The 15,506-nt window shown below is 44.3% G+C and overlaps 1 protein-coding gene across 2 annotated transcripts in view; it reads right to left on the bottom strand.

Moving 5' to 3' along the window:
* The window catches only part of LOC8053893 (dnaJ homolog subfamily C member 11), a 57,763-nt gene that overhangs the window by 11,485 nt on the left and 30,772 nt on the right, over positions 1-15,506 (bottom strand). For both annotated transcript variants that reach the window (XM_040504946.2, XM_029985622.4), the window contains 2 exons: positions 5,634-5,703; positions 5,421-5,536 (listed from right to left, as the gene is read on the bottom strand). In XM_040504946.2, the coding sequence (XP_040360880.2) occupies positions 5,421-5,536; positions 5,634-5,703 (186 nt within the window). The remainder of the gene's footprint in view (positions 1-5,420; positions 5,537-5,633; positions 5,704-15,506) is intronic.

The raw sequence follows: 15,506 nt of genomic DNA, 5'->3' as shown, positions 1-15,506 counted from the left end.
CAGCCTGCACTTCTTCTAAAGTATCTGCAGCAGCATCTAACGACCCTCACTGTTGTGGAATGTTTTAGTTCAGATCAGAGTTGTCTTTTGGGCAGCAGCTTCAAATATTGCGGTATCTGATATTCACTTAAAAAATTCCGATTAATTTTCGATGTGCTGGCGAAGTCACGATCGGATCGCGGCGAGTTAACCCGTTGAGTGCGCTCCTTGGCATGCACCGACGCGCTGCAGAGAAGCGACACCCGCGGAGCAGACAGCGCAGTCGCGCGAGTCGCGCAGTGCTTTGTGCTCCGAAAAGGACGGTGAGGCTTTACCAGCACTACATCCAGAGTTTGGTACAACTCAACTATACTTCGTTTCAGCTTCGGTGCGAGCGCAGCCGAAGCTACAAGCGCCCGCATGGAGCCCGTACAGTGCCCACACTCCACGAGCCCACGCGCGAGTCAGGAATGCACAGAGCATTGGGCTCGCGCTAACTTTGACTTCGCTGGTAGCTAGCGCGCGGGAACAGGGCGGGCCAACAATAAAAACATCCGCAAGCTCGGCCTTTTTTTTTTTTTTTTTTTTTTTTAATAGGCTGCTTAGTGGGATGGTTCTTCGCTTAGCCTCTGCGGCTTTGGTCTCAGATGTTGCTAACGTTGTTCTTTTCAATGATGATGATGATAATGCGCTCTCGCAGTTTCGGTTTGCGTAACAGTTGCGGCGCGGAAAATACCGCGGTACCACCACGTGCTCCGATAAGACTTCAATTTTTATTTATTATTGCTACACCTCATCTCGGCGCAGGTATGGCGCAATTCTTCGGTAAAATGATAATTTGGCGCTACATGTAGCAGGATTGCGTCGTTGGCGCAATTTGGTGCAATTGGTGCAGCACTTCCATCACTGCAGGCCCTGTCAGAGGAAAATTTTCTCGACCATGCTAATGGAGAAACGTTGAGTTTGAGCAGGCTGCACGCGGAGCAAATTATCTCCTGCGGTCCGCCAGTCCGTGTAGCCTCGTCGCGAGCGACAAGCAGTTATTTTGAGCCTCACCGTGCGCGGTGGGCACTTTACACCGAGGCGCGTTTTTTGTCTTACTACTGCCGTGAGCGAACAGTAGTCTTGTAACCAAGTTTGCTGTCGTCGTTTTAATATATTCATTTTGATCAATCGTTGCTCTCGACTTTGAGCGTCTTTCCTCGAGGCTCCGCCGCCACCAACAAACAACGAAGCGACAACCCAGCGCAGCAGTCCACGATCGCCCGGCACTGACCTACAACTTCTAGTAAGGACCGAGGCAAAACAACCTGACTCTCAGGGGAAGGATCTTTATTGTCAGCAAGTAAATAAAGAAGAAGAATCCCCCCAAGGACACAAAATGGGAGTATAAATGTAGCTATAAAATTAGACATAACCATGTCTCGACCCTTCCGGCACAATCACGCTGCCTAGCACTTGAACAGAAACGAAAGAATGTGTTGGATAAGCTTGATTATTACATACAAAAGTAAATAAGTAACAAAGGCAATACGTGTCATCTTTTAACATTGTGCTCAGTGTCACTATAGACAGAATTATCATGTGACAAAGTTGTCTCGTGGTTTTTAGTGTCCTTCCATATAATGTAATGATTGGTTATCTTTAAGTTGTAGCAGGAAAGCAGGCACGTATTTACAACACAGCTATTATTTGTAGCAAACCTCTAACAAACTAGGCGGCACTTCTTAAAATATTAGAAAAATAGCATCTCAACTGCCACTCCGAGAGTCAGGCAGCGTGTTTTACTACCACAAGTCCTATTCTTGGACTGATGCAGGTCCGTTTTCTTTATCTTTGAACAAATGTGACACCATGCTTGCATCATCCAAATTCACTTTTGTTGCTCTGAATACTATGAAAGCAAAAAAGCGCGAAAATAAATGAGGGACGAGAAAAAGAAGTAATGACAGACACGGCGCTGGGCACCGGGTCTGTCGTTACTTCTTTTCATTCTTCGTTTATTTTTGCGCTGTTCCCCTTTCATGATGTCAAACCAAGTCGCCCAACTTTATGCGTTGTTACCCTTAATACTACCCTCTTTAAATCCAAATATGATATGAACTTCTATTATTCAGTATTGGACGAAGTTTCTGCAACCAGGAGTGCAGAAACCTGGCAACAAAGCAAGAAACACGGTGGCCCTACCTTGAGCACTGATTATGCCGTCACACATCTTACTAGGCAACGATTGGGGTAGGTCACGTGAGGGAGGCATGCCCACGGCTGTTGGTGGGCGCACCACAGTAATCATGCTCATTAAATTGCAAACCTTGTTTAGGGCGCTTTTGGTGTGCCTTTTGCCGAAGGAAAAGCGCCCTGTGAAGCTCACTCAGCACGGGTAACCACTTTCACTCACTGTCAGGAAGCGGACCATAGATGACGGCGTGTATGTTGACATCAATGCATCTTATAGGCGAAGAATGTCCGGGGCTGGGCAATTCCTCGACCCCAAGGTTCGCCAAGTGCACACGCCGTTTGGTTTCACGGTTGATCACTTCCCGAACTACGCACTTGCGACCACTTGCAGCCATTATGAGAGCAATTTGGCTTGGCTTGAATTGGCCTGACCGCTTGGCGACAGAAGAAAATTGACTTGGTGGGTAGCTAAATTGGTTACAATTAGAAACTCGCGGAGCCGAAAATTGGAAGTGCCTTCATTACGCGGGGGAAAAAAACGCCCAAACATTGGTACCCGTTTTGGGGGGTGCGCTTATTATGCGAGTAAATACGATAGTTCTCTTAATTTTCTTCGTGAAATAGTACACACAAACAATGGACCTTTTTCACATAAAGATGACACTACCGTAAAATCCCGAGAGATGCCCCACTCTCGAAAGGTGGCCCACCCCTACGTTTTGCTTGATTTTATATATTTTTTTTAAACACCGAAAGATAGCCCACTTCTAGTAAAAGTAGTGCTGGGATCCATGATGGCCTCAGCGCGTAAATGCGGCTAGTTAGCTGCGGTGGGATATACCTGATCATTGATGGCTGGGAAGCAGTCATCTTTACGTCGTTGCCCCTCACCCCGATAACAAGCTTGGAAGGGAAGCATGACCTAAAAATATAATGGTCTCAACTTTTCTTCATTGTACACTGAAACTTAGCCCACCACATATTTTCACCCAATGTTTTCTTGATTTTTTGGGTGGGCTATCTCTTGGGATTTTACGGTAAGCTGCGGACGTACAAGCTACGTTCAGTGGGATCAGATCTCTCTAATCAAGTGGCAGCTTATGCCGACGTCTAGCTCCAAGAGGCAAGTCGAAACTATGCGCCAACAGTGCATTCTTAATTGCGTTGCTTCGATCATGAAATTGCCATTCTGCTCGCAGAGAAGACATGAAGACGCTGGAACTTCAAGTGGAATAAACTGTATCTATGTACTGCAGGAGCGGCATGCAATGTTAGTGCCGAGGAAGATTGTAGAGTGGAAATTAAACAAAAATGTCTACTAAAAGGAATCATATAGGCCTCTAAGTGCTAGTAAATCTGTTTTTTTTTTTGTGTGTTGAGAGATTTAATGTGTTCCTTATGTCATCAAAACAAAAAGTGAAACAATGAAAAGAAATACAATAGTTCGGCAGTGGATTCAAACTCGCAACACTCCATGCCCAAAACAATTAGATGTATTTGACCACTTGGCCACGCAAGCAGACATTTCTGACGAGATCAATTGTCCTTTATGAACCTTTTTCGAAGAAGTAGCTCTGAAGTGTTCTACTTTTTCTTTAATTTTCATTTAAATAGGATCCTCCCTGGCACTAACGTTCTGTGCCACTCCTGAAAGGGTCTGTGCAACGACATTAGGTAGGAATATTTCTTACTTTACACCAGCTTCCTGGTGCTAGTGGGACCCAAGAATACTCGAACGCAACACCACTGACCAAGAAGCGTCTTCGTCGCGGTGGAATTCAAAGGATGAAAGAGGAGCTTTTCTTTCAGTCTCTCCTTCCAAAGCCGCCTTTTGCTCCTTCGCTAATTTGATGATGAAGCTGTGGGGACAATGGCAACAGTACGATCCCCGGGAATGCATCATCGAGCTTTGCGGTGACGATATTCAAATGCTGCTCACACAGTGGACGCGAAGACTGCGTACGCATTCGATCTGGGCTCGTGACAATCAATTCCTCGAAATGCATTCGGGTAGTGGCCCGTGTCCAATCACTGCAACGACGACAATAGCCGAGCCATAACAATGTCTGGAACTCAGCACGTGTCCTGTGCTTTGCGAACCCCAGTGCATGGCTATGATCAACATTGGCGGCATATAATCGGCTCCACATCACGTGGCCGCTTGTTCTGGCTGCGAGTTGAGGGGGTGGACGGTGCTTATTTTTCTTTAATTTTTTTTTCTGGAACTTCTATTGCGTGGTGTGAAAAACTAATGCATGTTTCATAGGTCATTAACGTCAAGGATCCGTTTTAAGCGGTATTTGTGCAAAGTACAAAAATTGTTGCATCGCCCCTTGAAGCACACAGACAATTATTTCAACTTAATTTCCAGCCCCTTTGTGCTTTATTTGCAAGTAAACAACACTTTTTGTGGAGGAAGTTAATGCAGGTAAGACTAAACTATTGTCAGGTCATTCAGCAGTAATGCCGGAACTTGGCCCTATTGTGTTACAGTTACAGGACGTTTCCCTAAAAGTGTCTAGTATCAAGCAGGAAGAGCATTCCTTGCCGAGAAGACTGCATTGCGTCAAGCGAGGTTAGAGTGTAGTGACATAGCACTCATTTCAAGCAAATGGGCAATACATGAGTTGCAGAGAAGGCCAAAAATGTAGCGCGACTCTGCACGGACCTCCCATTACTCCCATCACATTAACCATTCATAATTGGAGCTTTCGCCACTGGGCAAGGCGGGCTGCACCTAAGCAGAACTCTTCTTCAAAAAGCTCCACTTCAGCATGTATATAACCTCACTTCACTGTGACAATCAGTTCATAGCAAGAAGACCATCCAACTCCATCCAATTCTATTAGCAGATGATGCATAGGTGTTCTTTTGTTTTTATTTTATTTTTGAATGACATCTTGTAGCAGACAAACCCCAATTCTTTGACCATGCAAACACACATGTCGTCTGCCAACACAATACCTTGACCCGCTCTGCGAGAGCCAAATTAGACATTGCTTTCGCTTTTGCCTTTGCAGCGAAGGAAATTGAAGCCAAGCAGATCTAGACACGTCAAACACAAATTAAGAGGCAAAAGTTTTCGGAGCGCGCCGAATGGACTTTGGCGACCAAAGCACACCGTGATCGTTGCAAGAGTCCGATTGGCGCGCTTCGTAAACTTCGGCCTCGACTTTGTGTTCGACGAAATCTGGGGCCCCAGGAGCGAGATCTAATGAAGTTTGAAGCACAGCTCCCATGAGCGGAACATTGGCCCAACTTACGTGTCATTGTCATGATCATCAACGAAGTTGCCGTAGAGCGCTTCCACGATGATGAGACCCCCACTTGCTTCCTCGGTACTTTTGATACGGATGTATGTTTCGTGCATTAGGGCAACCTGCAGCCCAATGATGCAATGAAACAAAAAATATACTAAAAAGAGGCTTTGTAGAGATAGTCATTGCAGGCTTTAAATACAGTTTGAAAGAACATACCGCCGCCTCCGCTTCTTTTCGACGCTCTGCCAGTTTTGCCGCGTTGGCTTCACGTGCTCTTGAGGCTTCCCTAAAAATCAAAAGTTGCATTGAAAAAAATTAATATACAAATAAACTGTTAATTATATAATGCAGAAAAGGCAATTTTTCCATCGTTGTAAAAATACAGCAAGCACACAGAAGATTTCTTGTTCTTTTTGGTCTTGTATTGTGAAAAATATGACTCAAAATCTGGCCAACAGATAAAGTCATGCTCCCTCCAAGCTCTCTGTGAAAAAATGTGTGTCCATCGCAAAGTTTTATTTCTTGAATTTTTCATTACACAAGTGCATTACATATAAAAAAAAGCTGTGGGAGGAGGTCCCGGCTAACAGGCGTAGCGTATACCAGCATACATTTTTTAAACAGTCTAAAATCAAAATGCAGCCGGTCTAAATGATACATGCTGATGCTAATTGAACTATAAGCTCAAATGTCTAGATGGGTTCAATCTATTTGGCCCACATGGTAGATGCCTGTATTATTTTGTTTTATGTTTTTTTGTTTTTTTTAAATTTCACTATTTGTATTTTACAGCAAAGCTGTATACCGCTACCAGTGAAAAGACGGTGAGTGTGCAGGCGAGCTGGTGGTAGCTAATCATGTCGTATTACACCTGAGACTGCGGTGGAAGAAATCGGAAGAATTTTCAGTAGAAGGAACAGACACAGAGAACATCTCAAAAATACCGCTACCAGCCAAGGAAATTTTTGTGTAGTCGTTGTAAGCAAAACAAACTCCCGGCGAACAATTGCAGGCAAAACAGCATATCTCCTTTGAAATCACGCATACAGCATACAGCTCAATATCCGTTTCAATAAAGAAAACCACAAAACAAGCATTAAAACCACATGATGGATCATAAGGCACGTGTGACCAATAGGAACACCCTCTTACGCGTTCCGGTCAAGATTAGATTTGCAGCTGCTTCAAAAGGGGTTGACGTCATTCGAAGCCCTCATGTGAAGTGCAAACCGTATAATGGATGAATGGATGATAACGGCGCCTGCTGCCACGGCGATGACAGTTTGCGACGTGGGGAGTGACGTCACTAGCCTTTCATATATAAAAGAACCTGCCTATACCCCAGTTCACCTGACGTCCCGACGCAGCGGGAGCTACGAGCTACCGTATTTACTCGCATAATAAACACAATCGCATAATGAACAAACCCCCCACAACGGGCATCAATATTTGGACTTTTTTTTTCCCTCCCACAATCAATGCACCTCCAATTTTCGGATCCGCGAGTCTCGAATTGCGTCCAATTTAACAAGCCACCAAGCCAGTTTTTTTATACTGCCAAGCCAAGCCGCTCGCGCAATAGACGCGAGTGCATAGTTGCGGTAGTTGCAAAAGTGATCAACCGGAAGTGATCAACCGTGAAACCGAATGTCGCGCACACTTTACGAAGCTTGGGTCGAGGAATTGTTGAGCCCCGGACATTCTTCACCTATCGGATGCATTGATGTCAACAAACAAGCCGTTGTCTGTAACCCGCTTTCGGACAGTGAAATCGTGAAAGTGGTTGGGCCTAATTTCACAAACTCCGGGTAAATGCGTTCATTTAATCCGTAACAGAATGGCACAGCGAAGTGCACACTGGAAGTGCGCACTGCACTGTAGGCTGAGTGCCTGGTAGCCCCTCCGTGAACGAAACTTGATCCGTGCGAGCGGGCTTCGGCAGTTGGTGATTGGACTTCGTACGAGTTCTTACACACGTAGTCGCAGATATACCTGAGCGTGCTGCCGGATGCTAGCAATATATATCGCCTAAGTAAGGTCGCGTTGCTTTTCGTGCTGAGTGAGCTTCGTAGGGTGCTTTTCCTTCGGCAAAAGGCACTCCGAAAGCGCCCTAAAAAGGTTTGCAATTTATAAAGCATGGTTACTTTGGCGCGCCCCCGACCAGCTGTGGGTGCGCCTCCATCACTGGAGACGTGCCACAGTACCTTGCCGTGTCATATTGGCACCTATATGACATTTGCACGAAGTGTGTATAAATGCAAAAATTTTACCCCATGTAATAAACGCCCCCCCAAATATGTGTCAATTTTTCGGGAAAAAAAGTGTGTTCATTATGCGAGTAAATACAGTATCTCAGCCCATCCCGTTCTGTGGACGCGGCCCATGATACGCTTTCCGCGCGTCGCTGTGCCCCCTCTCTAAGGTCACATGACACGCACACGGCCTCCGATTGGCTCCAATGGCTAAACGTAAGATGAAACGGAGTTTAGCAACTGATTTCATTGTTGCTGCAGCACCGCGATGAATAGGCCACGCATAGTTAGGACTCCCGAGGAGCAGCGTGAATACTAGGAGCGGCAAAGGGTAAAGAAATGGCAATACGACAGGCGCGGCATGCTGCGACGATAGTGCAGTAGGCAATTGTTGCAGGTGATACCACATCTTCGCTGACCAACCACCGTCCCAGCGTGGATTGGAGCCCCAATTTCTTTTTCTTGAAGAACCTATTTATTTTGATTGTCATACTTTTTTTACGTTATGCCTTACCTAACACTAACAGAAAAGTCTTCATGCCTTAGCTAACACTAAGAGAAAAGTCTTTTTTTGTTTGGGACACCTTAAAAATAAAGTAAATAAACAAACTTAATTGTGAAGTAATAAGGAGTTTTAGTAGACCGTGTTTCCCCCTCTGCTAAGCCCTCCACAACAAAGAAACCGCCACTGCACCTGCGTGCCGATGGCCTTGGCTGTAGAGTTCCGGGTAGCAGAGGAGCTCAGCGGAGGGGGAAACACGATCTACAAAAACTCCCCATTTTCTCACCAGTAATGCACCCTTTCTTCCTAAAAAAAATTGAGTTTAGTAATGGTTGCATGTTACAACTAGATCAAACAACCTGAGCCAGTAAAAGCTTGAAAACAGAACTTGGGAATTAAACCATCATTAACAAAACGTTTCACCATCATCCACAAATGGTTTCACAGTGTCCAATTTTTATTCTGAACAGCCTGCAATGACAACTTTTTGTTGCCTCAAATCCGCCAACTAGCCAAACCTCTGCAGTAAACTAGAGCAGTAATTTGCCATCAACCATGAACCAAACATAGTACTTGGGTGGCGTGCCAGATTTATTGTTTTACCTCGGCACTTCAATTGGACAGAAAGTGCATACTATAAAACCCCCAGCTATGTTTGCGAGAGAGCAACACAAACAAATGTCAATATGATTCAGTTATGGTTCAGGATTGAAAGCTCCCAATATGGACATTTTCTTCTTGTGCAGAGAATGCCCGCTTGGAAAACACAAGAAGAGGTACAATTGTACTCTACTCCACAATATTCCATAATAAATGCATAGCATTTAATAACAAAGAGGCCCAAAACTGTCTGTCTCTGTCGTTCCCCAGAGGTTAAATGAGCCAGCTTCTAACAGAGAATGTACTATATGGCTGGCCTCTAAATGTTTCCAACTCTCACACTTGAGGCGGATCCAGAAAATGCGAGCTCCCGCCAAACACTGACATAGCACTCGTCTCCTCACTTCTGGACACCATCGCCAGCTGACCGCCTTCCTCGAGTACATACATGTGTGTCACTCGCGGCAGGCGAAAAGCATAGCGTGTTCAGACATACAGTGGCGCTACGCTCATAGGATTTAGCGGGACACCCTGAGAAGGAATGCAAAAGAAGGCGACAGAAAATCGGAGAAAGAAAGCAGACGATAAGTTAGGCATGTTCACTTTGCCACGGCAGGTTGAGGTAGTTCTCATGGACTGGCACGTTCCCATCGTTTCTTCCTTTTTCTTCTATTTCTCACTTCTCCAACACATGTTTTGGATTGAGCCAATCTCGAGGAACCCGCAGCACGGTGCGACTCTCGTCTTTTCTAAAACACTTGCTTGTTCACGTGTTTTGCATGTTTGCAAAACGATGGTTGTAAGTACTTCTAAGAAACGTGGAGCGTGAATTGTATCAATGGGCTTTACTCTTCTCTGTTCCAGGACGGGTCAGGGCTAGAAATTACAACCCATGCAGTGCTCTAGTTGAGCATATATTTGCTCCTACCAAGTATTGACTGCATGACAGAAATGTTGCCAAATTTCATACTAACAGTTAAGGAATTAGATATAACTGCATGCCAGATTTTGCAGGAACTAATGTGAGAAGAAACAAACAATGTTTAAAACAACAGAGTGTCGAACCGATATTTTTATCGGTTCGGGTTCGGGTTCACGGCTTTCGGTTCAGTTCCGGTTCAGTTCCGGGGCGCAAAAATAACGGTTCAAACCGGTTCGAACCGGTTCAAACCGGTTTGAACCGCTAAATTGAGGATATATTTTCTGCGTTGTTCTGTCAATAGGCACTATTTAGGCCATAAAACTAGCTGCTGTAAACAATCTGATTTTTGCGAGGACCTATTTTTGAGAATTTCGCGAATCGCCTACAATTCGCAAAAAATGGGTCCCGCGAACAATTTCGGTAAAATGTAAACAGATTGGAATTTATAGTGAGATTCCACCGCGTCGAGAAAAATGACAACCCACGAATTATTCCAAAACTTCAGCTTTGACCTAAATCGCGAAATATTGAGCCCACGAAAAATAAGTCGTTTACAGTATATAGTTTTCTTTTTTATATCGTTTGTTCAATCCAGTTTTATTTTCAGGTACAAAAATTATAAAATTCTGTTATTTATACCTACACAACAAGAAAGGAAAATCTCCATTAACATACCAAACGTCGTGTTTATACGACTCAACCTCCCTTCGTTTACCAGAGTCACATACATTGTACCTGAATCGAAATGTTTTCGCGAAGTGAAGTAGGTTGCCTAAAATACCCGTGACAGGTACAACTTTGTATCGCAGTATTAGATGTTGAATCGTGGTTTTGCCCTTGAACTAAGAAATTAATTACAGTGAATAAAATCATGAAATGGGCACCTCGTCGCCATATATACCATAAAATGTGTTTTACGGAATACGTTTCACAATATATATATGACGACGAGACGACTGATCTTAAGGCAATATAATTTTAAAAATGTCACGAAAGTCATGGGACAAGTCCTTCCACTCTATATTTTATAAAAACACTAAGCGACAATCGCAATGCTTGTTTTTTCTAACTGGCATTGTTTGCTCTCAGCACCATGATGCGGGCGACGAATCATGCGAAAAGGAGTGGCTGAAATTGTTCACTCTAACCTATGAGCCCCTTCGTACTGAGATCGAATCTGACCTAAAACAGTGCTTACCCATGCGAACATTTTCTATATTGGATAAACTGGCATAGCCTGGTTCTGAGGTTTGCTCTTGACAAAATGCCGGTCAATTTAATTTGCAAATAAGCATCACCCTCTCTAATTGATGATTTTTGTCAAATAGAACAAAGTGGGATTTCATGCTCTACTCAATTCGGAAGCTACTTAATTGGACACTTTCTGAGAGTTTAAGTGTGCAATCGTCATAGTTCCATCATTCGTTCCAGTAAAAAAAGGCGATAATAAAAACACATAAAAAACGCAATAATAAACTTCTATATATTTGAGAATTTATATATGCGTGAGGAACACATATAGTTATTTAAATTAGCTTCGAAATAAAAAAACAACAACATTATTTAAAGCTTTTCCAAATCACCTATAACGTGTCTATAGAGGATAAAAGCGCCGAAAAAGATTTGCAGAACATCTTTCAGATAATTTAAAAGTGCATTTACTTATATATCTTTGAGGTGAGGATCTTCTATTTATGCTGCCAAATCTTCAGACAGGAATTAAGTATATTTGTATTATCATCGATAAATTTGACTTTATGAAGTTCACATAACCGCCCGAGACCGACACGGAAGGACGATACTCGAAAATACACCAGCTGTTGAGTCTTCGGCAACGTGCTTTTGTTAGCTGTTTTACAGTGTAAAATACCGGGTTGCAGGGTATGCCAAAAAACACTGCGGTCACATGATATATCGCAAGGCAAATACACGAAATGTGCAGAAATAAGGAGATGACACGCAATTTTTTCTAAATAATCCCTTACACAACGCTTTACTGCAAAAAGAGATGCATAGAAATGCATAAAATTATATTCCTAATTAAACATAGATTCCTCGCAGGGCAAATGAAGATTTTTAGAATCCTAATATAAGTCACTTTTGGGCATCAGCTTGCCTCAGCTCGAAACGTCGCGAGATACTACTAATGTTATCTTAGGTTTTACGTGCACTTGTTTTGGGACCTTACTTGACGACTCTGTTCTTTATCAGTCATGTGCTGCAACATTTCATTAGGCTGCCGTATATCATCGCGAGACTGCTATAAATACTACACAACTTTACACCTTGGACGTCTACTGCTAGTGTTGCGAACGTCGCACTTCACCAGAAAGCTGAAGTATTTAACATGGTTTGCACGTGACGTAATCGCACTAGATACTGGTTGTCATTGCGAGTTGTTCTTGCTGAGAATATCAAATCCGATGGGGCAAAATATACGCTGCAAAGTTTTCGCGCTCAGTGCAAGCTATGTATTTGAGAGGCACACATTTTTCTTGTTGGTGCATCGTCGTTAGACACGGCACGAGTATCTGGCGCGGCGAAAACGTTCTTTCTGGCAAGAGTGTTTTTACAAATAAAAGTTGTACCAACTACCCATCTGTCACTATCGTTTCCAGGCCACGCTTTCTAGTCTGCGCCGAAAGTGCGCGGTAGAGGAATCTTTACGACACAGTATGCTTTAAAACTACCCCCCTCCCCACTCCCTTTTTTTTAGTTGCTCCTCAAGATACTTTTTATTCCTCAGGGATTGCCTGCTCCGTATTGAGTGGTGTTCACTCGACAATTATATTTGTGTCACTCGTTAACAGTAATTCTTCCTTGCTTTTACTTTGCACCAAACTGTGAAGGTTAAACAAAATACAGGGCGGTCGAAACTTGGAGAACTTGAGAACGACACTCCTGTGAGACTTAGAGCGGCTGCCAACATTTGGCTATCCCCGTGAGACCACTAGGATCTTTCTTTTCAGCTATCCCTCACGTACACACTAATAGTTCCATGTAACGTCAGACTAATACGTCACATTTAGACCCTTTAACACTTCTATTCTCGGTACAACTTTCTGAGGCAGTTCAGCAATAACGAAAACATGTTTGGGAGCCTCAATGGTGTGCATACATGTAAAATGGGCCGTGCAGCATTTTTTTTACCTTCAGTTCAATAAATACCGCCAAGTTGTAATCCCTGACGTTGATAACTTGCAAAAGCATCCATTAGTTTGTTCCTCCGAGAAATGAGAGACAGTCGAAAGAAAGAAATGAAACAGCTTTCCCCTCCTCAACTCGCAATTAGAACTATCAGCCACGTGATCTGATCCTAATATATGCAGCGTCAGTGTTTATCATAGTCATAAGCAGGGTTGGCAAAGCGAAGCATGGGCTAATCTTCAGATATAGTTTTAGTTGGGCTACAAAGGGGCCCGAGCCCCACTAAAGCGACAAACAGAAACAAACGACAGCGGATAGCCTTAAACCAGAGTATTTCGCGATTTGACAGGCTTTGTAGTATAAAGAAGGCTATGCTCAAACACGAGTATCATGCACACGATGGTACCATTTGCAGGCTTGTAAACACTCCTGCTAACTTCGCGAGCACCGAACAACTCAAAGCCGTATAAAGGTACCATCGCGAACGTGCTGCGTGTGTCTGAGGCTTGTCGCTTTCGTTTGCTTCTGCTTCTAGCTCTAGTGGGACTCGGGTCCATCAGAATCTTTGAGTTGAACACGAGCCGTTACCCGAATGTTTGGTGATACTGGTTGTCATGAACCAGAGCATTTGACTCGGGATCATGACAATCGGGTACATCATGGTGTCACGGGACTCTCAGTGCGAAGTTGTGATGTCATGTGACGTCACGGTATCAACAACGTTAATAGATCTAGCGACGTCCTCAATTTGAATCGACTTTACGCGGTGAGTCACGTGACGTCACGGGGTCACGTGATGTGACATTACTTGACAGCATGTCTTGACATTATGACGTCACGTGACGATGTGACACATGGCTATTCATAGTGCCAATAAGAAAGCGCCGCAAAAAAACAGGATTTATTATACATTGGAATTCTGTATATGACGATTTGATCAATACTTAGAGGAATTCACGTGCCAATTTTTTATTCCCAAATAATAAATCTGTAATACTAACAAAAAAAATTACCGTGAACCGTTTTGAACCGGTTACCGTTATATTTTTTTCCGGTTCCGTTCCGGTTCAGTTCCAAGATGGCGGCGAAGATTTCGGTTCGGTTCAGTTCCGGTTCGGCTAAAAATAACGGTTCTGTTCCGGTTTTCGGTTCGGTTCGGTTCCGGTTCGACACCCTGGTTTAAAATAAGCTCTCAAGTGCAGGATATATTCTGCTGCCCTTTTCAATGACACACACAAGAGGGGGGGTGGGTTATTTATTTGAGTACTGTCAGCATAAAAAGTGGGTACAGTATAGACCACTTACAACGTAACCGCTTATAGTGCAGGACCGGGTATAACGCGGTTTTTTTAAACCACCGGTTCACCTCCCATAGAACTCCATGTAATTACATACCGCTTAAAATACAGGCGCGCGAAGGGAAATACCGGTTATAGTACGGTTTTTGGCACAGCCCGCCGACCGCGCCGACGACCGGAGCAGCGAGCTCGCTTCCCTGTGCGACACTAGATAACGGCGCTGACGCAAGCTGACGGCGCGAGCCGCAAACTGCACTCGCGGGGCAAGGAGGTTGCTCGAAAACGTGGGAGAAGCGAAGAGACAGGCTTCAGTTGCCATAGCGACGGAGGGACGCACGCACGAGTCGTTCACGTGCGTGCGTCCCTTCGCTGCGTTGGAAACAAAGAAACAAACAACCGCAACGACAGACCAATCGCAGGTCGAGGAGAAGTGTTCGCGCGCGTTGCATGCCGGTCGCGGGCGTCGGTTGTGATCGTCATCGTAGACGGCGTGCATCTCATCGTTCTGCGTAAAAGCGCCATCCTTGACTCTGAATTTTCGTTGTGTGTCGCTATGATAACCCAGCACGTACTAGAAGGGAAGATCCACCTACTCGTGCGGCGATGTCGTGGCGGCGCTCTCAAGACGGCAGAAACGCCCGTGTCGTCGTGTTTGTTTACTTCGACTACAGTGGTGATTTCTAAGCATTTGTGTCCTCGAACATCGCCCGGATTTCTTATTTGGCGCATTTCATGCGTGTGCTCAAGTTCAAGGTATTACTGGCGCGTACCGTATGAAGGATGCGAATTTTCACGCGTTTTCATCTCCGGAGAAAAGTGATTAGGGTTAGCAATCCTGAACGCTCGCGACGTCCGTCCGCAACCCGCGACGCCGTTAAAAGGCTGCGCCAGGCAAAAGCCGCTCATTTCTTTTAAAATGTGTGACACACTTGAGACATAACTGTACTAGTCTATTGAAATAAAGACTTTCCTCAAGCTAAGCTTATTTTTTCATCTAACATAAAATAAATTCTTTTACAAAGGTAAGTTGTCTCATGGCATGTATTTTGGCCTGAAAAATTGATGTTTTGGTTATAGTGCGGTACCGCTTATAGTGCGGATTTTCGCGACTCCCGAGACATACGTTATATGCGGTCTACACTTAATTGAAAAGAATGGGAATGGGAAACAAGAAAAAATGCACAGCAAATTGCTGGGCAATTGTGTTGCATCGAAACATGGGGAGTCTACACTCTCGGCACTCTTCATCGGTTAGTTTAGCGACTGGCGTAACACGTGGCATGTATGCTCAATAGCAATTCCTGGAAAGAAGATACCCGAGCAAATGGGCTTTAAAAGGGTACGACAGGGTGTCAAGTTGCCATCTGC

The sequence above is a fragment of the Ixodes scapularis genome, unplaced genomic scaffold, assembly GCF_016920785.2.
Source record: "Ixodes scapularis isolate PalLabHiFi unplaced genomic scaffold, ASM1692078v2 PGA_scaffold1__304_contigs__length_218370807, whole genome shotgun sequence".
In the NCBI taxonomy this organism is placed as follows: domain Eukaryota; kingdom Metazoa; phylum Arthropoda; class Arachnida; order Ixodida; family Ixodidae; genus Ixodes; species Ixodes scapularis.
Note: the sequence above shows the minus strand (reverse complement) of the source record. Positions and strands in the feature narration are given on the sequence as shown.